Raw genomic sequence first — 23,778 nt, 5'->3', positions numbered from 1 at the left:
CTCATTTACTCTAGATATGATTTACATTAGATCGAACCCGAAAACATTATTCTAAGAAAAACTATCCCGAGAATTCAAAATTCATAGCATTTATTAAGCTAGTCGCGAAACGTCGGAAGGATCTCATCTACCGAAATACGAACCAAAATCTAACTAATCCTTAAAATCCGAAAAACCCGAGAATTTAAAATTCATAGCATTTATTAACAGTAACTTGACAAACATTACAAATTACTATCAATCAAGTACATAAAAGTATTTCGTATAATATTTATATATAGTGAACATCTACTTTTGGGAGAAACAAATTTATCGATCACAAGTCACTAAGAATTTACATGTTTTACACATGAATATATATTGACAAGGACCTAATACATCTTAAGAATCTTAAAACATTTTGGTTAAACGTTAACTGATACACAACTTTATGCAGCAATTAATGAAGAGTATCATCTTTTTTCAATAAAATATATATAAATAAGTAACAATACCACATTTATAGTAATTTAGTTCTAGTTCTACCAAAACCAGTACAGCAATACGTGACTACGATGCATTGCTGACTTATCTGAAACTAATTTTTCGACACACAATGTGGATGGAACAAGTGAAAAGTCTAAAAGTGGGGTCTTTCCCTTTCTATACAACCTAGACAGCATATTAAATTTCCATTCGTACAAAATGGCAGAACTTGGAGGACAATGCAGATGACTAAAATCACCGAACTTTGGACGGTTTCTGCGCTGAATTTGGACGCGATCCTTGAGGGCTTCTCGAATCTAAAACAAAATTGATATGAATGCAGTTGAATTGAAAAATCGAAAGTAAAATTAAAGGATCTGAATCTTAATTTTCAAATAGACAAATGTAGAATAGTTTGCTTTACACAAATGTTCAAAATAATAAGTTTCCTCAAAAACTTCACAAATTTCTAAATGAAAAGGTAATAAATAATATGTCCTCACATATTATTATTTCCACTAACTTTGTACGTTCCTGCCCGAGCCGGATCCCGGACGTGAACGGGGCAATGAATCAGAGAACGTCGGCGGTGGAGCGATATCGGTGATTCCACCTCGACTGGTCGGACGGCCGGTAAGATCCGGTGTTCGCGGTATCTTCGGACGCGAACTGAACGCTGTAGTGTAGTCCTTATTCCTGAAATGAATCAAACAATTTCATGAGACGGCGATCATCTTAGATAGTCAAACTTGCTTCAATCAATAAACAATGTCAAGAACATCCGGGAATAAACATATGATTTTGTCCCAAAACATTACTCCACATCTCAAGACATCATAAAAACAAACTATGCATGCTGGGGAAAACTACGTTCAAAAGTTATCGACCCACTGAGACAATTTTCCAAAATCCTAACACCCTCCAAATCTACAACCGAGCCACATACAGTGGAAAGGCATGTACCAGACACGTAACTAGGTAGTTTCATCAAAAACAATGAACAGACGTTGTATATATAGCATGCAAACAGTGATATTACTCACTGTCAAGGAGAATACGCAATCCTCGGGCGTGATTTAAACGCATACTCAAAATCACTGCTGCAGAAAATCAAATTATTCACTGAATACATCTGACTTAATGCAAAAAATATCAACTATCTCTTCTTGTGTTAGATCGCATGTTTTGAAAATATGATTCCTTTAACCCTTTCGCTGCGTACACGCTTGCACCGCCCCCTACGTAAGGTATTTTCCGAAAAATTCGATTTTTTTCAAATTGTTTTTAACCCCGATTTTTCGCGTTTTTATCGAAGATTATGATGTTATTTAGTGAAAATCAGTAAAAAATCATACCAACAGCCTTTTCTGTAGGGGGGGCGTGTTGGGGGGGGGGGGTCAGGATGGGTTAAAAATTTTTTTTTTTCAGTTTTTCACCCAAGTGCCTATCTCAGTCTTTGGTGATTGATGCTACGGTGTGGATGAAAGAAATTCAATTGATATGGGATATCCTTTTCCGCTGGTAGAGGTACGTAAGTGGGGAGCCATCTCAATCCCGCGCAAATTACCATGTGCTCAACAGGCTGACAGCACCAACTACTGACGCATTTTCGCCATCTGTTGTTTAGAAAGCTAACTATCTTGTCTTACATGCGTTTCCATACTGTTTGCTGTGTACGCGTTCGAGTTATAAATCAATAGGTGCATGACGTTTCTACAACGTCATACGCACAGCAAGTGTCACTCATATGACGTTTCCAAAACGTCACACGTAGCGAAAGGGTTAACCCATGAATCCCCACATAGCTACTCTTGTCCATGTAAGAGGTTATCTTCTATTTACTTACTCAGGATTCTGCTGTTTCTCCGAATTATTCAGCTGCATGCTACCTCTTCTTCCAGTTCCATCTGAAAAAGTCAAAAACACAAATATAAGTTACATTGTACTACTGTTAACTTGGTTTGGCCACTAATCAAGTAATCAAGAGAGTTTTGATTTTACACATTGATATTATATATTTTGTATGTACAAAATCATTAAAATTTCGTTGTTGATGAAATAAAGATTACATTACATCAAACAGAAGATAGAAGAAGATGCTTCTAAGTTCTATGTAGCATAAATAGTATAGAATATAGAATACAAAGTACAGATTAAAATGTGTTAGCCATATACCAGGTATAAATGTAAAGTATCATTACTTTGATTATGTATACAATACATGTGCATTTTTTCATGTGTTGATAAATGATCCAACGTCAATAGTTTTTAGTGCCATGCCATGTTCCGACCCGCCCTAGCGGCTGATACAATGAAATTAATAGAAAACTAATTCATAGCAAAAAGAAGTAGCTACAAACTACACTACAGCAATACTGAAGCTGATTCTGCTATGGTGTTATCGGCTAATAATCGAATGATAGGAAAATCAACCTGTAGAACGCGGGATCTTCGTTGACGATCCGGGAAGACTCGCTCTTCTTTGCGAATAACGTTCTAATCGAACAACGGCGAAATAAAACAGGAGCAAACGATAATAAAACGAACCAACAAAACGAGAGAGTGAGAAACATTTGAGATTCATTCCGTTTGAAAATTTTAGCTACATTTCTTCTTCTTCAGTTTTGAATGAAATGTATTTTTGTTGTGGAGCAAAAGAAAGCTTTATACTAACCGGTTGATTTAGTTTCATCGGAAGTGTTCGGTCGACTACCGCTTCGAGTCGGGGGGCGTTCAATCGCTCGTGACGCACTCCTAAAACCGTGCGCGGGACAACAGAGTCATTTAACGCGAATAAATCTAGAATATCGGTTTAAATCTGAAAGGTGTTCGGCGTACTCACAAAGATGCGTACGGTTCCGTTTGTTTACGTATTCCAGGCGTAACCGGTCGCTGTAACGGTTCATCAGTCGACAGGTCGGCGGCGCGTCGTCTGCGAGCCGATTGCGGAGCGGCAGACGCCGGATATTGAGACGACAGTAAATTTTCGCCGCTCAGTTCGGCGTTCATCGGTTTCAACGCTTCGGCTTTATCGAGATCGGCTTCCATCGCGTCCTGATCTTCTTCATCTTCATCTTCCTCTTCGTCATCAGAGGGAGTATCGTCAGGATTCTCACCTGTGAATGAGGGTTTTAAATGAGGAATGGTCATTGATGAGTGATCAATGAGGATTTTGATCCGAGGGTTTTCAATCAGGAATGGTAAATGACGATTGGTTAAAACATGATCCAGATCCCAGATCCAGTCAAACCCGATTGATTCGGATCATTTAGTACCGGTGAAATAATTCAGTTTACTAGATTGAACATCATATTTGACAGACATTTATCTTAAAGGTGGACTGTAAATAACAAATGGATTAGATCTAAATGAAATGGGTTTGACTGTGGTACCAAGTGACGTTGTTGAGGGGCAAGCCAGAAACAAAATACACATAGGCCTATAACTTAGTTAAGTTTTTTACCCGAGTTGAGTTGTTTGATGATAAATTCCAGTTGTCTATTCATATCCGGTTGACCGTCCTTGATAAAACATCTCAATATTTCTTCCATTCCCTGCGAGTTCAGAATGCGATTCAAGCATGAATTCCTCATTTTATAAATTTCTCTATCTACCACATATTTGCTAGAGGAAAACTCACCATGGCTTTGGCGTCCTCCCTGATCGACCCGATAGCCAGTATACTATACAGCGTGCCGTTTACGTACGGCAATATCTCATGGTTTTCATGGCCAAGTAAATCGCTCAAAGTTTTTAAGATCTTCTGCGATATTTCCACACAACTTTTCTTGCCTGATTAAACGCAGAAAATACCTCGCATTATAAACGGCTGTAGTCAGTAGCCTGTCTGTGGTTTAGTTTCACGATCGGATATTTTCACAAACCACATAAGCCCATCCAATTATAAAAGCTTACCACCAACGATGTAACTTACTAATACAGCAGATGAGAATTTACTGGTAATAAAACACGATTAGATCGGAGATTTACGTACCGGACGATCGCAGACATAGATTCATAAGCAGAGCTACGGAATATTCCAGCGTATAGTCGGATAATGAATCGTTATCTTCCAACACATCGACTAACCATCGAATGATACCCTCTTCAATCATAGCTGATTGTAAGTTACGTCTGTGAAATACAAAAACAACGATTGCACAAAACCAGTCTAGATGATTTTCGTCAAGCTGCCACAAACGAAACATCGGAAATCATTATTCACAGTCTTAGGAAGGATTTTCATTGAATTAGAATATTTTATTTTGTAAACCAAATTCTATGTTGTCACAGCAGAAAATAAAGTTTTTAAAAATTAAAATAGATTTTTAAATCTTAATGTAGTTAAGGTGCTGACCTGAGACTAAGTTTTTGTAGAGCACCGAGTATGTTTTCACGAGTCAGGGAATCTTTAGTTTCCGCACGCAGATTATCCATTAGAGCCTTGAGTAGATCGGAGTTCAATGATAAGTACGAACGACCTAATGAACATAGAGAATTCAAATTTTTTCAATGACACGTTTAAGGCACTGGAAATGGCACAGTAATCTTATATGTATAAAATACCTTGATTTAAGGAGGCAAATGCATTGAATAATCTGGCAATATATTCCTTGACAATATCGCTGGGAGAAGATAACATCTCGAGCACAGCTTGCTGAAATACCAAAAACGCATGTATTCCACATAAATGATTGTACAAAATTTTTGAGCAGATTATATATCAAAATCATAACTAACCCGATGCTCCCCGACCTTCGAGCAACCGAGAAGGTCATTGGTGATGTATGCAGACAATACTCCAACCCTTATATCACTGGACGTGGCTCGCGTCAATCGCTAGATATCAAATATAGCGAAAGAAAATCTTATAGCATCAAAAACAAAGATTAAAATCGTTAAAAGTTAGCGATAAAGACCTACCCATCGCAGCGCTTGGAGTAATAAGGTGCGGTTTCTATCCGGGGCTGTAGCCAGATCTTTCTTCACTTTCTCGAAGTCTAACGGCGCGATTTGGGACGGAGTTTTCGAACGTTTGTGTCTGAAAGGAGATTGAACAGCATCTTCGGTGAGTTTGAACTGAAACTATGCGCATTGAAAAATTAGCTTTATACACATACTCAGATTTATGTATCAAAACATGCAAAAAATCTATAACAGACCACAACCAAACATTCAGATATTTATATCTACAGATACTTTACCAGTACACATAAACTATATTTAATTCAACATTCCATAATGACAAACAAGACAAATTTAACCATTAATACAAATAACAACTGTACCCATCTAAACATCTATGAAAATTCCTATAAAATTGAAAACTTGAACATAAATTTCAAAAATGTTGTTGCCTGTAGTTAAACTTCAATAAGTAGCAACATGCTAACTATCTTATGCATGCATTCCTATGTTATCATCGCCTATTTCTTCATTCAAAACTTTTAAACATATGTCCATATATATCCAAGGTCTAATAATCTAAAGTGCAAATTATGACTATTTACCAACCACTGGTACACATCGGGTAATCGTAAGATTTTCTAGGTAATTTTCTGAATCCAAGCTTAACTTATACTAGCATTTCATTAAAAAAGCTTATGAACTATAAGTAAAACATTCTTCGGCCTGTATGAACAGGTTGGGCAATTCGTAAAACATACCCCCAAAACATTTCAGAATGCAGAACCGGGAAGATGAAAAAAGAATCTTTTTGCTAATTGCTCAACCTGCACCGGGACCTGAAAGTACTAGATGACTGAGGAAATCAGGGGGGCGACTACCAATACTGAACAGAGAGAGAAAGACAGGAACAATACACCGGTTGCTACTGGTAACATGCATTCCTAAAACCGGCAGACGTACGTGCATCAGTCGACATGCTCGAATAATACCTCGAATAATAATCTTCATCGGCGCTATCTTCACTATCATCCACGTCGTCAAACATCGACAACGATAGAATATCTGCTTCAGCAGCAGCGGCAAGCATCGTCTGCCGCTGTACGCGATCGAGACACGCGGGAGCCGATTGAGCAGACGGCGCGATCGACGAGTCATCACTTTCAAACGGAAAGCGATGATAAACGAACGAAAACAAAACGAAGTGCGAAAAGAAAGAAAATGCCGCAATGAGTGAATAATTTCAGTATAATCGTTACGAGGAATGGAAAGCAGATTCTTTTGAAAAATCATCGAGATTTTCGAAGTGAGCAAATAGGTATATAGGAAAGCGAATGATTGTATCGTTTGATTGAGGAATATGAAGCGATTTTTGGACCGACAGCTTGTTATTTATACTTACTTTTGAGGAGCGATAGACTGACGTAGAGCCTCACCGGCAGTACCCGGTCGACTCAGATCCAAAGACTGCGCCATCTGAGCGTGCTGGCTCGAGAATAACCGCGAACATACCAGCTGCAAATATTCCGCAGTTATCTACAAAATAGGTGAAATCTATCAGCAAGATGCCAAGTATTTCATGCATACAATCATCACTATTTTACTACAGCCTATTTTTGATTCAACAATTTTAAACATTAATCCTTTTTATTTATAGAAAGTGCAATTTACAACTACCAGGTATTCACCAACCACACTGGTACAGAATTAGGCAGTTGAATTAACAAATTATTCAAATATTTCCATCATAAATACCGGTTTGCCTTGCACTGTGGCTTCTAACGTATCCACCAGCTCAGCCGTTATTCCGATCAAATGATGATAATCGGCCTAACGAACATAGAATTAATCTTCATAAATGCATTCGAAAACATTTTTTCGCTATTTCAGAAATCGTGAGTCGTCGTTTTTTTTCTCTTACCTGAACTTTATTGTGTTTTTTCAAATACTGCATCGTTCGTTTTTCGGCGTCTACGACTTGTTGTTGTAAAACGCGGAACTGTTGTTGGGCGTCTGCGGAATGAAATAAACAGTCACAAATCACTATCGTTTCTAACGACAAGAACGAGAAGATTTTCCCTTGAAATCTAGAAATATCTTACCTTTGTTCGTGCCATTCTATAGAAGAGCGGTTAAGGAAAGTAATAAGGATAATCTAAGCTCTATCTAAACGTCAGATTTTGTAAAGGATACATATAATTCGAATAAACGTGGCTGGTCAGTTGACTGTAGGGCTAGGGATAGAAACTTATCCAAACGAGCTTGCAGTTCCATCACCCACGAATCCTGCAACGCCAGAAATGGTATCAAGATTTTTTCATATAAATCACAAAATCAACGAAAATCCTTTCGAAAATGGAACGAAGCTTACGGTAAAGATTTCGCGGTATGTAGGATGAGTTTTCGGTTGTGGAACGAAAGGCAAAGCGTAATAAGGTAGAAATTCGGTAGTTTGACTCAACGAGGCTCCTCTGGTTTCAATATACTTTCTAAAATCATTCATGTAATCATTGGACACCTGAAAAACAAACCGACAATATCAAAACACAGCCCTCAATAATCTGCGCACGCCTCTAGAAGAACTTTTCTGGATCTAGTTCCACAGTTGTGAGTTAAAATTTAACTCAGAGTTATCTCATTGAAAATGAAGTAATTTTAACTCAGAGTTAACGTTAACTCACAACTGTGGAACTAGATCCTGAAGACTTGATTCGTAAACTTATAACAACCTCGCTTCCTTGTCTGACTGCGTACGTCGCGAAGTAGATGTTGAGGTAGAATTCTAGTTTCATCGCGACCGGATCTTCATTGCGTATTTTCTGCGGCAAACTCTTGTCCCACAACTTAAAGAAGTCCGTTCTCAGCCCGTACTGATAACACCTGATCAACTCATTCTACAATAAATCATAGATATACTGCATCAATAGCTTGATTCATAATATATCGGGTGAATTGCTCTACAAATCACTTGAGTTTTCCAGGTTTTTGGTAAAGTTTGCCAAAACTTTCCCAGATTTTTTAGTTTCACCAAGAAGTTTTCCAGGTTTCACTGGTCAGTGGCCACCCTGTAAGAAGTTAATTTCTTTAAATCATATCGTGCTTACCTGAGTAGAAAGAGATTTTTCATTTGCCTTGACTCGATTTGTAGCGGTGCTGATAGGTTTACCCCGACTAGTGCATTCTTGTTCAAATACTTGCAATGACTTTATGTAATCACCGTGCTGTAGGTACTGTATACGATAAAACACACAAATTCAAATGTTTCAGTCTTTAAGTTCAAATATTCATCTTCCGAGAAAAATGCCCTTTTTGTTTATATATTTACTCAACAAGAAACTGCTATGAATTGGAATATTTGGTTTGACCTGAGGTTCTAACTCAGGAATATAGTAATCCCCGATTAAAAACTCTACATCATCAGCGTATATGAAGTTAACAGATGATGTTATTCTGAAATACCGGTAGGTCGCGCGTATTCGGGTTGAAATGAATGCGCCAGAAGAGAAACCGGCATTTCAGAATCAGTAGAAACCAATCGAAACCTGCTTTATCCGAATTCTCACTTAAAAACATAAATTCTTGTGCATACCGAATTTGCGGGATAACAACTCAACTGATCACCTTAAGATTTTTTTTCATAGATTCAATTCTCTCAAATTTTAAACTTACCTCTTTGATTATGGAGTTCAATTCTCCTTCAAATGCTATAGTGGACAGTTTTCCAGACATGGTGGAGAACGAGGACGGAATATTAGATAAACTTGAACGTTGTACCGGACGGGAATCTGTTACTCTAAAAAAGCATTTTCAAAAACATCAATTTTAGGCACTTAACAATTCAATCGTGAAAATAGTCGGAAAGTTCAGCAATAAATACTATTTTCGGTAAATTATTCGTACTTCGGTTGCAGGAATGGTTCATCGGAATCAAATGCATCGGAATATGATGACATCACAAAATTCTGAAATGTAAAAGTCTCAATTAATTTTCTTAAACCTACGTTAATCAACAGGGGCTGATGTCAGAAAACAAAATGACGATCATCAGCAACCCTCTCATTTTTGATGACTTAAACAATATTGCCTTTGGGCCAGTTGCTCAAAGGTTGGTTAGAGTTAACCAGTGGATAGTTGACATAGTGACAATCAAAAAACCTATTACTATGGTCTATTAATCCACCAGTTATGTTTTACCATATTTTGAGCAACTGGCCCATTGTGATATCATAGTAGGCCTATGAGAAACTGGCCCCTCTGACCAATTTTATAGAAACCTTAAACTTACAACAGTTAAGTTTGAAGTGAGTCCTCATTGAAAGAATGAAGAGACAAACAGCTAGTAAACGAAAATTTTGAGTATAAATCTTTCGTAAATCTGGACCCAGGCTTAATTACCTATTGACTTCATTCCAAAGATAACTTCCGTTTAGTAATGAAATCCTGACTGAAATAGTTCACTGATGTTTTAGGAATGCGCAATCTCGTAAACACCCATATCTATTATTCAATTCACTGACTACGCGAAAATAATATTTTGGTTCTGTTTTCATGGGGGAATTTATTTCTGGAAATGATTTCTTCACGACAGCAGAGCATTGAACGAATAAACAAACCCAATAGATCTATTGTAAGCAGTGTCAATAGACAATGCATTGTAGTGACAGTACTGAGTAAGTTATCTACGTCATTCTATTCAACTGATTAAAAGCAGTTTATACTCACTCTCAGTCATTACTATAAAAGGAATTTATAGGGATTTCAAAATATATTTTTGGTTTTTGTATTCTCAGAATCAATATCAACTCACAAAAATAGTACCCTAAATTTTATAATAGTAGGGGGAAGTACTAAGATTGCTAAAAAACCTGTTTGAAAATTGATAATTTCTGAAATAAAAATACCTTTTTTTCTGATTTACAAAAAAAAACTAAACTCAATGAACACCCCACGCACATACAGACAACATTTTAGGTTTAGAATGTCAATTCTTTCGATCCTGATGTTTTAATTACCTCTACTCATCTCAGTTACAGTTGAATAAACTGTATTTGAATTGGTATACGACTTACAATTTTCAGCGTGTTTTGACACCGTTTATTACGTTTGAGGCACTTCAAATATGAACTAAACTATACCAGCTATTATGAACATAACATAGAAGTTAAAAAAAATCAGTCCAAACTTCATTTTAAGCTGTTAATTTTGGCGATAAATATCAAAAATATAGAAAAATTTTGTTACCTTGCCTCCTGTCAAACTTAATAGCCACGGGCTGAATACATATTTCAAATAATCTTTTAAATATAATTTTATTAAGTTGGAAATGATAAATCCTATCACAGCGATGAATTACTTTCCATCGAAAACCTATAGTCTTTAATTGACAGCTCAAATAAAAAAAGGAATTACATTTAATTTGTGGATTCGAACCCATCCCATATCGATTTGCGGTGTGTGGGAAATAACCTCAACCGATTCAACATGGCGGGTGATGAAGTGAAAAACGATAATCCGATCGTATTTTTCGATATTACTATCGGTGGACAGGTGAATAGATTATCTATTTATTATGCACATTGTGGTTATAATATAGACAAAATATTTCAGTGTTTCTAGTAGTGCAAGTTTCGTTTTCAGTGAGAAAATGAGGGTTTAATCGTGGAACTTATTTCCAACCGGCAGATGGCAGCACCATAAAATGTAACAAATGAAAGGGCCCTTAAAAGTGTCATTTTTTTCAGGATGTAGGTCGTATAAAATTTGAACTGTTCGCAGATATTGTACCAAAAACAGCGGAGAATATCAGGTAGAAAAAATCTGTGAAATTCAATTGCAGACTCGAATTTTTGTCCCCCGCTCAATTTTTTTGTAATTTTTTGAAGCTAAAATGTGAATTTCGTATTTCAGGCAGTTATGTACGGGTGAATATAGGAGAGATGGAGTCCCTATCGGATACAAAGGTTCTACATTTCACAGGTAATGAATGAATTAAATTCATCCAGACATTAAACAGTAACCTGCCTGGTTTTTAAGTTGATCTAGCTTTACAGATTTATTCGGATTTTTTATTTCTCGAGACCAATCCTATTTCGTCGTTCATTTGAGCTCACAGCGGTGAGGACAGCCTTTAAAGTATTGTCCGCATGCTGTAAGCAGCCAGCAGGACTCAATCCCGCACTGATGATAGTGATAGTGAATGCAACACGTCAATCCTGAGCTACTGTTTAGTTTCACGATCTGCAATTTTCACAAACCTTCTTTTCAGAATTATCAAAGATTTCATGGTGCAAGGTGGTGATTTTGTTCGTGTAAGTATTAATCCTGATTTCTCTGGTTATAAATTCTAGCTGCAATCGCGTTCTTGTAGAAACCGATTGTTTATTTCAGGGTGATGGAACTGGCGTAACGAGTATTTACGGTGGACCTTTCGCCGATGAAAATTTCAAACGGAAACACGACAGCACTGGATTGCTTTCTATGGTATGTTTTAAACCAGGGCAGGGGTGAGATCGATGGAAAAAATGCGAGAAATTTCGAAGCAAACTTCTGTGAAAAATATTGAAAATTTACTAAATTTGTCAAATTTAACTAAATTTTGCTTCCAGAACACTAAACAAGGAGGAGTCTATTTGGAACTTACCTTTAAAACTCCTTATATCCAGGAATGATTTATCTCTTGGGACCTGCTTTGATATTTTCAAAATTTGTATGTGAAAAATTAAGGTTTTTTATAGGCAGTGAAAAATGTGACAATTCCACTATGCACCTATCTCACTTCTTTCAAATTTCAATTTATCTGTATCAACTATATGTTCAGAGCATTGCAACATATCTCAATCACACGGATTAAGTAGTTTGCAGGATGGAATTGGATAACTGCTCTTCCTTAAATCGTCTCATATCGAATTTAACATCATTTCAGGCAAACAGCGGAAAAGATTCAAACGGTTGTCAGTTTTTCATCACGTGCGCGAAGTGCGAATTCCTCGATAATAAACACGTTGTTTTCGGTACGTAGTCACTCAATATTTGGAAATGGAAAAACGACCGAATTGATGCTTGCGCTCTTTAGAAGAATATCTGCTTGAGTTGATTTTCATCTTTTGTAGGTCAAGTCGTCGATGGACTATTAGTATTGCGCAAGATAGAAAACGTACCAACCGGATCGAACAATAGACCAAAATTACCAGTTATAATTAGTCAATGTGGACAAATGTGATCGGACAGTGGAATTTATGCGTTTAAGACTCTGCATTTTGCACCATTTTTACAGGATAGCTGACAGAATATTTCAATATGTATGTAAATAGAGTAAGAATAAAAACAAATTTGATAACTCGCTGGTGTTTTGTATACGATCTGTCAAATCTCGCTTGGATCGAGGCTAATCATTCGATTTTCTGGTCCCAGGAATTCATTTTGGCCATGAGCGAGATTCATGGATATGGATGGGGCAAAATAATCCTTGGGAAGATTTTCAAATTATAACCATAGATTCTCATTGTTATGACAGCAGTTGATAAAGGATCTATCCCTAAGGCAACTGGGCCCTGGTTTCACAAAATAGTTCAACTCCAACTTTTTGGTGTAATTGCCATTGGTTACTTCATGTTTTTGATAAGGCCAACAAAAACTTTTTCGTGAAACTAGGCCCAGGTGTCTTTTTTACGGATTTTATGGAAAATGGATACTAATGACCAGAATAAAGGACTGCAGAACAGGTATACACTAAACGTGGCGTAGGCCTATCTTGAGCAGGTATAAATGAGCAAAATCAGACGTTTTTCGATTCGATGCAGAAGTTTTTATTTCATACAAGTACAAATTCATTTGTAAAATCAACATCTTGCACTATACAGCTCTGTATTGCATTCTATGAATAAATTACATTGAGAAATCTGATAAAAAACTGTTTTATATTGGTTTTTCCACTGAACAAGAAATAATTACATCAGATGTAATTTTTACAAACCGCTTCTATTGGACGGTATATCGTACAACTGTCCAAAATTTCAACCATTATCATACACTTATGGAATGTTTAATCATCCTTTATTTGCTAAAAAGAACTTATCTATTACTCCCTATTGTATTGCACTAATCATTCAGTACCGGTGGTTTTCAATAAATCTCTTAATGGACACAGTAATTACGGTGAAAGTACTATATGTCGATGACAAAGAATGAGATTATAGCCTACATTTCACCAATAATTTAGCAAAAATGCTATACACAAACACATTAGCATCAAGATAGCACACTTAAAATCATTTCCTAAAATGGAAGCCCACATAAACTAAATATTTTCATACATGCCCAGTAATCTGAATTATTACAATCAACTATTGTTTTCCAGGTAATCTGAATTATTACAATCAACTATTGTTTTCCAGGTAATCTGAATTATTACAATCAACTATTGTTTGCCCGGTAATCTGAATTATTACGATCAACTATTGTTTGTTTTCATACCAAACTCTTCGTTGAGATGATTCAAATCTTTGCGGTCGCAGGCTTCATACAGTTCAGGTTTTCCCATCATCGATACAGCCAGACGCATCGTCGACCAGATACTCTCCGACATCACCTGCTGGTCATCTTTCGGACCTTTTCCTTGCAGTTGTAAATTGAGGGCTGTCAAAAAGTGTTCGACCGCTTCCCTGCAATATCAACACAGTGTGCCCACTACAAGATATCTCAACATATTTCTGGTTCTGACATCATTGCTACTACAAGTTATCTCATAGCTGATTCTTCTTATTCACTGTTAGAGGACACAGTTCATTGGCTGACGATGTTAAATCTGCTTCATTCTTAATGCTCATTGGTCAATTTTGACCAATGGTCGACTAGTGATTAGATCTATTGCTAAGAGATAACTCGTAGGCAGCAACTGGGAGCAAAAATGGTGGTAGTGAACGTGTTAAGTTTAATCCAGGCACGTGCCAAGGAGGGGTTGGGGGTAGCGGACGAACCCCTTAAAATTTTCAGTGTCCTTCAAGAGGTCAATGTAAAAGAATTTCTGTCAAGATTTTTCCAAATTTAGATACCATATTCATGGTTTAAGGAAGTTGAAAAGTAATCCATTCTCAAATGATTTATTCAGGTTCCTGGGCACTGGATCTTTCTATTTTCAATAAAAAAGTGCCCTTTTTATGGTGAAAAGTGCCTCTGAAAAAAGCTTGGTACGGGCCTGTAATCTAAAAGCTATTCCTCAAGACATGTTTAGATCAAGTCGCTGCTGGGGGCTTAGCTTACCTATGAACTCCCAAGTTGATGCAAGCTATTCCCAAATTATACCTCGAACGTATAAACCCCGGAGATATCTCTAAAGCGCGATGATACGCGCTGATCGCTTCGTCGCTGCGATTGCCATTAGCCAACGTGGCGCCGAGCTTATTCCACAATAAATAATCCTATAAGATTAGAAGAACATGATTAAAAATAAATCGAGGCAATAGCAGCATATATTGAGTGTTTGAAGGAAAGTTTTACGTCGACGTACATCCGGATGTTTTTGTAAAGCAGCATTGAAACAATCGACGGCTTTGTTATATTCTCCGGACAGATTAAACAACACACCTAATCCACACTACAAGATACAATAGATATATCATTCAAGATGGCACATACAGCTGGAAAATCTGAATCATAAATTACAATCATACCTGTACATCTGCATCTACATCATCTGGTGATTGTTGGGCCGCTTGTATGAATAAATCTTGAACATCATCGTGTAATTGACTGAATAAGAAAAGATATTTCGAATACATATTCGCGTTTTTAAGCGTTTTGATTGAAGAAGATTTCGCGCCTTACCGAGACATATATGAGGTAGTCGCCGAATCGGCTGATTTCGTTGAAGCGGGAACAAGCGCCGAATAGAGAGGGTTGTGACGGAGCCAAGATCGCAAAGATTCACAAGCCTGCACCTGCATAGATTCGTTCGTATAGCTGACAGCTATCGCCATCAATGCCGTTAAATTACCCGCATCCAATTCTAAACACCTACGAAAGATAGAAATTATCAACGTCATCAACATTATTCAGACAAAATTTGGAACGAAACATCTGAAGTTTTAAACTTACTTTTTCAGTGCGGCAATAGCCAGTGGCTCTTGCTCGTTTTCAGCTTGTGTTGTGCCCAGATACTGCCAAGCCTTAAATGAACCACATTTCAAAATAAGTTTCCATTTACATACATTTGATTCATCTGCGTCATCAAAATCCTTATACCTCCAAGTGATCTGGGTTTTGTTGAACTGCAGCTTCGAAAAGCAATACAGCATTAGGAATATCACCCTGTTTCAAACGCTCAAGACCTTCTTCAAATGCGTTGGGATGCTCTTTCAGCGGATTGTCTTCCTCAAATGCATAGTCCTATAAACAAACATGTACCAGTATTTATTTCATCGCTTCAATGACTTTGATTAGAATTTTTGAGAGCAGAAATGTATTCCGGGTACTACCTTATAAACATCGGGTTCTACAGTGTCGTAATCAGATAACCATGAATGTTTGCCCTCCTTATCCTCACTATACATAGAATATAAATCACTAGTATTACAATTAACTAATGACGATTTATTAGCTAATGCATGAAAAAATCATCTCCTTACCTGGCCATGTCTTCCCATTGTTTTTGAAGTCTTTCCCAGAAATCAGCTTGTTGTTCGGCTTGGCTTTCGAATTCTTCAGCCCATTTCTCGGCTAAAGATTTCCCCTGAAGATAATTATACGATAATCATTGCATAACCGCAGCCGCAAACAATTTTTCTTTTCAAAATGAAATCGACCACTCATAACCGATAGATACCCCATCTTCAGCTTGGGCCGTGCCATCTTCTGATTTAGGAGCGGTTGTATCGACTAATACGTCGTCTTCAAATTTCAACTCTCCGTCGCCAATTTTCTTCACGAATTTCAAGAACTACGAGCAGAAGACAATACCGGTATGAGGCGTTCATATGATTGAAACACTCTGGATATAAGAAATTACTGCGACTACTTACAGCAGTATGTGAGAATTTCGGCTGGTCAATAGTTCCCAGTAGTTCATTAGCAGTTCTCTGAAGCTCTGCGTCTGCCTCGGCATCATCTACTTGGTATTCTTGAAACCACTGGTCGTCATCAAGCACATTCTGAGGATAGTCGTGTCGCCTAGAATTTTATCAAGAAAAAAAACCCCATGCAACTTCACTTGGGCTTAAAAATTTTGTGAAAGAAATTCATCATCGGGAATTTTGGCATTGAAAATAAAATAAACGCAGACATACCAATCTTGATCGGTATTTTCTAGATATTCCTCGGCCCATTTCACTTCCTCGATCGAACCGGGCACGGGCTGCGCCCGATGCATTTCATGAGCTTGCATTCTCATTGGCCCGTACGACGGGAAGCCGCCGCGATAACCTACATTCACAGACGCGACCGGTTGATTCAATCCGGCCGGCAAATGATGCAGTTCAGATTCAATAAAACCGCCTGGAACCGGTGATGTTTGCTGTTGAGGAACGGAATCGGCATTCAGGAATTCTTCAGCCCATTTTTCAGTTTGCGCCAATTCAGCGATGGCCGGACCTATCAAAATGCAAATAGACATTCTTCATGCTAACAAAATATGAGTTAAATATCCATCATATATCCACTATCTATCCATCATAAAACCGCAAACAGATCTACTTTTCAAATAAATATATCATGATGTATCTACTTCAGGGGCGTATCCAAGGGAAGGGTGTAGGTGGTGTGCACATTGATTATGATATACCCTAAGCTATTTGGGGGGTGCACACCCTAGATCCGCCCCTGTAATTCCATTCACTACGGCGTTTGAACTATCCAGGAGAAATTATGTATTCTTCACTATGTCATGGGGAAACTAAGTGAATACCTCTCTGCGGTTCTAATCTCGATTCTGTTTCTTCGATTTGACGTATTTCTTCTAATAATCCGGCCATACGGAAGGTACGCGGCGCCGCAGCGCGGGGATCGCTGAGAAATTCTTCAACCAATTCATCTTCGGTCGCCTCTTCGAACGGCCGTGATACCTGAATGAAAATTATAACACATTCTCCAGGTAATTGATAATAATCATAATTTTTATCTTTAACTGCATTCTCTTTACAGACTCGTAATGCTTTACATATGTAAAACAGAATAAGCAATAAAATGTGTAAAACAATACCGAGCCCCATTACAACATTTCAATTATAAGTTTCATTAAAAAAGTTCTCAAAAACTAATAGAGACTCGCTCCATTAAGAAAGTTTTTTAACTATGCTCATATATGATAAAACTCACCTCTTCAACTCCCCTTGCATATCTCGTTGGGAGACCTTCCTACAATTAGATTGTATATTTTTTAAAAATGACGATTACGGATTGAATTAAGATTCACGAGTCCTATAATTGAAACGTAAAACTGACCTGTCTGAAAGATCTATCATGGGTTACGTGAGACGATAATTTCATCAGAGGATTAGCTCCACCGCATTCACCATCGACCAGCTGTCGCATCGACATCTAGAAATATCAATAGAAAATACAGTATATGCAAATATCAAACTCAAAAACAAACTTCATGCGTTAAAAAATACCACATATTTTGCTTAATATTGTCAACGATAATAATATAATATCAATTATATCATATTAAATACAAGGTTATTTTGGATTTTAATATATCGATAATTGAATTGACCTGATACCAGTCTAGCCCTGATATATCGATGATGCATATCCTCTCAAAACATTATTGTTAAAATTTGTCAAAAATTAAATAAGAGTTATGAAATATCCTTAACTACAAAATAAATGCCAAAATTCACAATTGTAATTATTTTAAAACACCAATATTGATGACGTAGTGCACATCCACTCACGCAGAACTCCTTATAAAACACATACATATCAATGTATTGTATATAAACATTATTTTAACGGTTTTTGCGGCATCAAAATTAAAAAAGTTACAATCTCATTCTGTCATTGTTCTAGGGTTTCTCCAAATTCTGTCGGTTACCGTATGAAAACCGAAAATTGTATGCTGATTGAATCCTGAAATGTACCTTTTATGATTGTCTTGAGAAATCACCTTATCAATTCAAATTCAATTTTATTTACACAAGGTCTGGGAAAGGAAATTCGACTTATTCCGGAGATGACAGTTGAACTCTTTGGAATCAGTGGTTTTTCTTAACGCAAGTCGGTCCTTTCTTCCAATGGATACTCGATTGTATCGTTCACTAAATCACGTATGCGTCATATTCTATAAAATCTGTCGAAATTACGTCGAAACTAAATTTTCATGGGCGCCGCCATCTTGAATTTCACTTCCGGGTTGCTGTCAGCGGCGCACGATCCGAAGTGTAGAAAATAGTTCAAAAATATTCAACATCATTCAGCAAAAAGCTGGAATAACTCTTCACCAAAAATATCATAGATTAAAAATCTGTTTTAGTTGAATAAATCCTGAATGATATAGAACTTATACATTAAGATATCGCTTTAAATCGCGCTACTTTTGTGTGACGGCCATGTTGGATTGTTGACACTGGACACCGAATTTGATCTGTTCTGAATTTTTGTGTTATTCGTGATTTACAGAGCCTCAATCACCGCCAGAATCATGCCTGCTAGCGCTGAAGAAATATTGAGTGGCTTTAAACTGTATCCTTTTCGAAAGAAGTGCGAATTCTTTTAAGATGGTTTATCAAATTAGTGAAACGTATATTTTTGACACACACTGTCGGTGTCATCACTGTTACTAACTACTGACACTTTTTTTGGAATTGAACATTGGAAATATTGAATGTCTGGTTTCCTTGCTAACTATTGAATCGCTTATACGCTCTTCAGTTTTTTCCCAACCTTTGACTTTGTCTGCTACATAATCTGTTCTTTATATGGTAGTTTAAATCACATGTTGTTGGCTATATTAATGTGGGGGTTACTTATTTGGGGTGAAGAAGTTTGTGACGCTTTATGGTCTACCCCATATGAAGAAACCTTAATTGTTTAATCAGTAATTGGATGAATTTAAGAGATGCAGATACTGGTAAAATTCTATGGCAGGGAAATGATGATCTGTAAGTATTGTTTTCTAACCGATATTCATCTCTCATGACCTTCTTTGACTTTGTGTATTTGTTTTTCAGGTCTAGTCCGGACAGTGAGCATGAAGGTGAATATCATCATGAGCTACAGTACACCGAAATCAGCTGTTATATTGCAATCAATCGCATAAATGAATTTTTGATAAGATTAAAATCCATGAAGCCTATAACAAATCTAAGTGTCTAAATTTCTAGACACCAAATCTTTTAAAGTCGTTAAGGGTTTTGATCTTATCATCTTATCTCCATATTTGAGGATGTCTGTTCTAGTAAAATGTGCTTTCGTTTATTTTTCTACAGCTCGCGTTCCGAAAAAGATATTAAAATGTCGAGCAATCTCACGTGAAATAAATTTCTCATCCGAACAACAAATGGACCAGTTTCGATTGGAGCAGAAAGTCATGTTTAAAGGACGTTGTTTAGAAGGTATTTACGTTGAAAGAATCGGTATTTGTCTGTCACTCACATGGCAAACTTGATGTTATTCAATAAAATCCTGCAGAGAAATGACATTCGGGCCCGAAATTAACTTTCATTTAAACTTCCTTCGCAAAACGCATTCATAAGATGATCGTTTATTTTCAGAGTGGTATTTTGATTTCGGTTTTGTTATTCCTGGCTCAACGAATACCTGGCAGTCGGTTATCGAAGCTGCTCCTGAGAATCAAATGATGCCTCCCAATGTACTCAGGTTTGTCGCGCTTCTAAATTTTAGGAGAATTTTTCTGATGCTTGTCTCAGTTTTTTAGCCGTTAACTTAGTTCAGATTAACTAAACGTCTTCAACATAACAGTATTTTCAGTTAAAAGGGAGGCAAAATACTGAATCATTGGTTACAAAATGGATCATAAATTTTGAGTTTTTGTTTGATTAGTTTGTTGGTTCATTCCTGGCGTCAAATTTGGTAGATACACATTAGATAAAATTTTAAACGTGCTACATGAGTTTTATAGATGTTTCAATGATTTTAGATTTAAAGAAATTAAATCTGCCACTATTTCATGAACGGGTATCCATTTATTAGTCTCGGTTTCAATTTGATTAAAATATCTGTCATTTATATTTCAGCGGTAACGTGGTAATCGAGACTTATTTCTACGACGGAGATCTTTTAGTCAGCACGTCGAAAGTGCGTATATTCTACGTGTAGCGTTAAACGTGGCGCACAGTGTTAAATAGACTCGAACGTTTGAACACTAGTTCTAGTATCGGAGGCGACGACGGGAAGAGAGGACGGTTGCGCGATTCTGAATTCATTCCTCGTCGCCGTAGTTTTAGATGATTTCTCGAATCGGGAGTCGACTGATACCAATCGAAACTGATCGTCTATTTTAGAATTTCTCATTTCGTTGATTGAATCGACACGCAGGAATCGCTCTGTTCTGAACCGTATCACTCTCGCTCTTCGTTGCGAGACAAACGAATCATCTTTTAGAAAAGTTCTCATTTCATCCATATTCGAACCGTTCTGTTTCCAAGTTGTTGCTATTGTTGTTTTGCCTAACAGCGCCGCCTGGGCCGACTTCGGTTGTCAGAGTTAGTCGACTATAGTCGAACATAACGAACTGAATGTCAGTTAGTCGGAACCTTGGTCAGGAAATAGTCGACCACGGATTTGAGCAAGATGGCCGCCGCAGAAATACGTTACGACCGAACTGTGCGTTCGGTTATTAGTTCCGACCACTGGTCGACTAGCTCAGAAAACCGAAAAGTTGCGCCGGGTGTACCCGTGTAGTTCCATGACCGTATTTATTGATTCTAATGCGATACATTTTCATCGAATTTCATCTTGATTTTCATACTGTGTTCATTATGTATTGTAACGTTTAATATTGTTCCGATAGATTTCTTAATTCCGTCGTCGATTAGACTAACGAAACTAAACTGACCTCTACAGATCACTTCTAGGATAGTAACGTCATTTAATCTGAAAAGACGATGATGACGAAACGAATAGGTTTATTTTTTCATATATTTTCTGATTGCCACGTGTTCTCTACACGCACCGGATGCGAAAGGTGCACCATACACGTATATCGCACCTGACGGATTAATGCTTTATCCGAAGTCTTTCTACTCCTATCATTTTATATAAAATCTAGCGCTGCCACTGAAAGTGTTTATTGCAATTCCGAGTATAAATCGACGGATATTGAACTATTTATCGTCTTGGTTATTACACAAATCAGTGTCATCATCTAAGCAACAACTAATCTTTGAAAGAAACCTAATCTTGTCGATATAGTTTTAGAGTACAAATTGTAAATAGATTTAACAAACTGATACTGTCTTGTTGTTATCTATGCTGTTGTCACTGTAGGTAGGCAATAACCAGTCTTGCTGAATTCGGTGACACCGACTGCTAAATTTATCGTATGGTTAACACGTGTGAATTTTTGTAAATTTGAAAAAAAAAATGTTTTAAACGTCTGCTTAAATCATGGCCAATTGCACGAAATGATGCGCAGTATATCAAAGAATAGTTTCGAACCTGTTTCGATTTTCAGGTGAAAAACTGAGTAAAAACATGAAAGGTTTTTGTTCGAATGATCTACGTAGTTGAAATGATGCTCATTTATTATGATCGATCTGATTGTTTACAACTAAATGATGATTTTTAATGACATCAAGAGCTTTCAGGAGTTGAGTCGAAGCCGAAGGTATTTTGATGCTTGTTCGAGATTCTTCCTATTTGTGGATTCAGGTTGGCCGCGGATCATTAATGAAACGCCTCTACCGCTGAGGTGTTGTTAATGAATAGCATTGTTTGTGTCGGGAAGAGATTTTATAATAGGAATTGATTCCGGGTGCCTATGTCATTGATAGAAACACTAATGAGAGACCGTGTACTGCAGTTGAGAGCATTAGACTGACCGTGTACTGCGTTTCTCGGCTAGTACTAAAACATTAATGACCTCTGATCTATAAGGTCAAGGTCTCGTTGAGCCCGATCTGATTAGAAAAGTGGAATAGGGGTGATGTTTCGTAAATATGTGAGATTGGTGTATGGTTAGGATTCTACAGGGGAAATAATATTATTAAGTGATGCCGTCCGTCCGTATTTTGTAATAATTATCAGATTATAATAATAATTATTATTGATTATATCGTAAAAAGAAATGGGATAGCGTTTTTTGATGATGATGAGTCATGTATATTCGGTGTAACGTTGTCGTGTGTGTGTGTAACTGTATTCTATTATGTGCGTACCGCTATGAAATGTCTTCAAGAAAAATAGATTTTATTTAATTACACATCAAATGATTGTGTCTTTTTGTTTCGACGTGCTGCAGGTGTTCGGTGTATTATACCGCGTTCCACGGCAGTGAACAATATCAACACAAATGCTTTGATGTGCATATTCGTTTTCTGTGATAAACTTTAGTGTCAATTTCCTATCGATGTGATGTAATTTATGTATTGATCACACTTTAGATATCTAGCTCACCACCACTCCCCCCTGTAGTGTCTATGCCAACTCCTCACCCTTCCCCCTTTTGATTAGCACGTATCAAATACAAGGGCCCAGTTTCGCAATATGAATTTATGATTTATCTACTACTGTTATGAAAACTAAAACCACCATGAAATATTACATTGACATCCCAACAAATGCTTTAAATTGTGTGTAGTAGGAAGAGATGTTAAATCGTGTTAACTCATTACATACGGATTCAAGTTGCGAATAGTTTTTGGAACATTTTTAAGCTGTTCGTTTGCTTTGCTGATTTTAATTCATAGAAAAAGTATGTATATATTTATTTTGCCAAATTATTTGTAATCAGTTGTCACGATGGACGTAAACTGCATGGAGTTCGGAAATAAACATATTATGTATGGCATTGGATAGTCTTTGTTTTTTGAAGACAATCAAGTATTATGGCACCTCGAGTGTCCATTGTACACAGCCATTGATTCAAAAATCTGCTGATTCGACAAGATCTTCATCGATGTAGTCTCTCTATATATTGTACATTATAACTGTTCTCTAAATGTCAAGTGCACATGCGGAGTAGTTTCTGCTGCAGAAATTCTGATATTCTTGAAGTTCGTAGAGTTTTATTTTTTCGGGGGTTTGCAGTGATTTTGTACGTAGAGACACAGCTATTTAGGCTGATTGAACAAACCCCCTCGTATCCCACATTGATCTATCGCAGAAGTCTTTTTTTTCTAGATGTAAATAAATTCAAGTGCACATATGGATTGTTCTTCTGTAAACTAAGTGTAAAAAATGACGTACATGTATTTAGAGAAATAAACGCATTCACAATATGGCTATTATTCTGAA

The 23,778-nt window shown here is 37.0% G+C and overlaps 4 protein-coding genes across 10 annotated transcripts; 2 read left to right on the top strand and 2 right to left on the bottom strand.

Annotated features, from left to right (window-relative positions):
* Positions 1–197: 197 nt before the first annotated feature.
* Positions 198–10,648, bottom strand: LOC141908197 (lisH domain-containing protein ARMC9-like). 6 transcript variants are annotated; one of them, XM_074798106.1, is made up of 24 exons: positions 9,766–9,940; positions 9,271–9,332; positions 9,040–9,163; positions 8,475–8,600; positions 8,100–8,264; positions 7,742–7,888; positions 7,564–7,656; positions 7,473–7,488; positions 7,292–7,383; positions 7,126–7,200; positions 6,773–6,906; positions 5,389–5,506; positions 5,206–5,304; positions 5,032–5,122; positions 4,823–4,946; positions 4,460–4,599; positions 4,106–4,257; positions 3,929–4,019; positions 3,308–3,581; positions 3,140–3,219; positions 2,899–2,961; positions 2,312–2,372; positions 969–1,161; positions 198–782 (listed from the first exon to the last, which is right to left on the bottom strand). In XM_074798106.1, exons 2-23 carry the CDS (start codon positions 9,321–9,323, stop codon positions 984–986), a joined length of 2,496 nt encoding a protein of 831 aa, XP_074654207.1. In that variant the 5' UTR covers positions 9,324–9,332; positions 9,766–9,940; the 3' UTR covers positions 198–782; positions 969–983. The 6 variants fall into 6 exon arrangements, with proteins under 6 accessions (XP_074654207.1, XP_074654208.1, XP_074654206.1 ...); XM_074798105.1 differs by lacking the exon at positions 9,766–9,940 and adding an exon at positions 9,656–9,726 and having other exon boundaries at positions 217–782; positions 989–1,161; XM_074798102.1 differs by lacking the exon at positions 9,766–9,940 and adding an exon at positions 10,612–10,648 and having other exon boundaries at positions 218–782; positions 989–1,161.
* Positions 10,381–12,681, top strand: LOC141908198 (peptidyl-prolyl cis-trans isomerase H-like). Of its 2 annotated transcripts, XM_074798109.1 has the most exons (8): positions 10,381–10,426; positions 10,758–10,917; positions 11,112–11,176; positions 11,278–11,346; positions 11,636–11,678; positions 11,758–11,850; positions 12,293–12,380; positions 12,480–12,681. In XM_074798109.1, exons 2-8 carry the CDS (start codon positions 10,852–10,854, stop codon positions 12,587–12,589), a joined length of 534 nt encoding a protein of 177 aa, XP_074654210.1. In that variant the 5' UTR covers positions 10,381–10,426; positions 10,758–10,851; the 3' UTR covers positions 12,590–12,681. The 2 variants fall into 2 exon arrangements, with proteins under 2 accessions (XP_074654210.1, XP_074654211.1); XM_074798110.1 differs by lacking the exon at positions 10,381–10,426 and having other exon boundaries at positions 10,578–10,917.
* A 499-nt stretch (positions 12,682–13,180) lies between these two features.
* Positions 13,181–18,688, bottom strand: LOC141908591 (peroxisomal targeting signal 1 receptor-like). Its single transcript, XM_074798688.1, has 16 exons — positions 18,444–18,688; positions 17,803–17,898; positions 17,677–17,715; positions 17,267–17,423; positions 16,650–16,953; positions 16,386–16,533; positions 16,190–16,303; positions 15,993–16,096; positions 15,843–15,909; positions 15,610–15,753; positions 15,463–15,533; positions 15,193–15,381; positions 15,039–15,117; positions 14,876–14,962; positions 14,629–14,786; positions 13,181–14,030 (listed from the first exon to the last, which is right to left on the bottom strand). The coding sequence occupies exons 2-16, from the start codon at positions 17,896–17,898 to the stop codon at positions 13,820–13,822; spliced, it is 1,968 nt and encodes a 655-aa protein (XP_074654789.1). The 5' UTR covers positions 18,444–18,688; the 3' UTR covers positions 13,181–13,819.
* A 225-nt stretch (positions 18,689–18,913) lies between these two features.
* Positions 18,914–23,778, top strand: LOC141908199 (retinal rod rhodopsin-sensitive cGMP 3',5'-cyclic phosphodiesterase subunit delta-like). Its single transcript, XM_074798111.1, has 6 exons — positions 18,914–19,044; positions 19,401–19,463; positions 19,533–19,558; positions 19,791–19,916; positions 20,076–20,181; positions 20,559–23,778. The coding sequence occupies exons 1-6, from the start codon at positions 19,004–19,006 to the stop codon at positions 20,638–20,640; spliced, it is 444 nt and encodes a 147-aa protein (XP_074654212.1). The 5' UTR covers positions 18,914–19,003; the 3' UTR covers positions 20,641–23,778.

Source organism: Tubulanus polymorphus, chromosome 7 (genome assembly GCF_964204645.1).
Source record: "Tubulanus polymorphus chromosome 7, tnTubPoly1.2, whole genome shotgun sequence".
Classification (NCBI taxonomy): Eukaryota; Metazoa; Nemertea; class Palaeonemertea; order Tubulaniformes; family Tubulanidae; genus Tubulanus; species Tubulanus polymorphus.
Note: the sequence above shows the minus strand (reverse complement) of the source record. Positions and strands in the feature narration are given on the sequence as shown.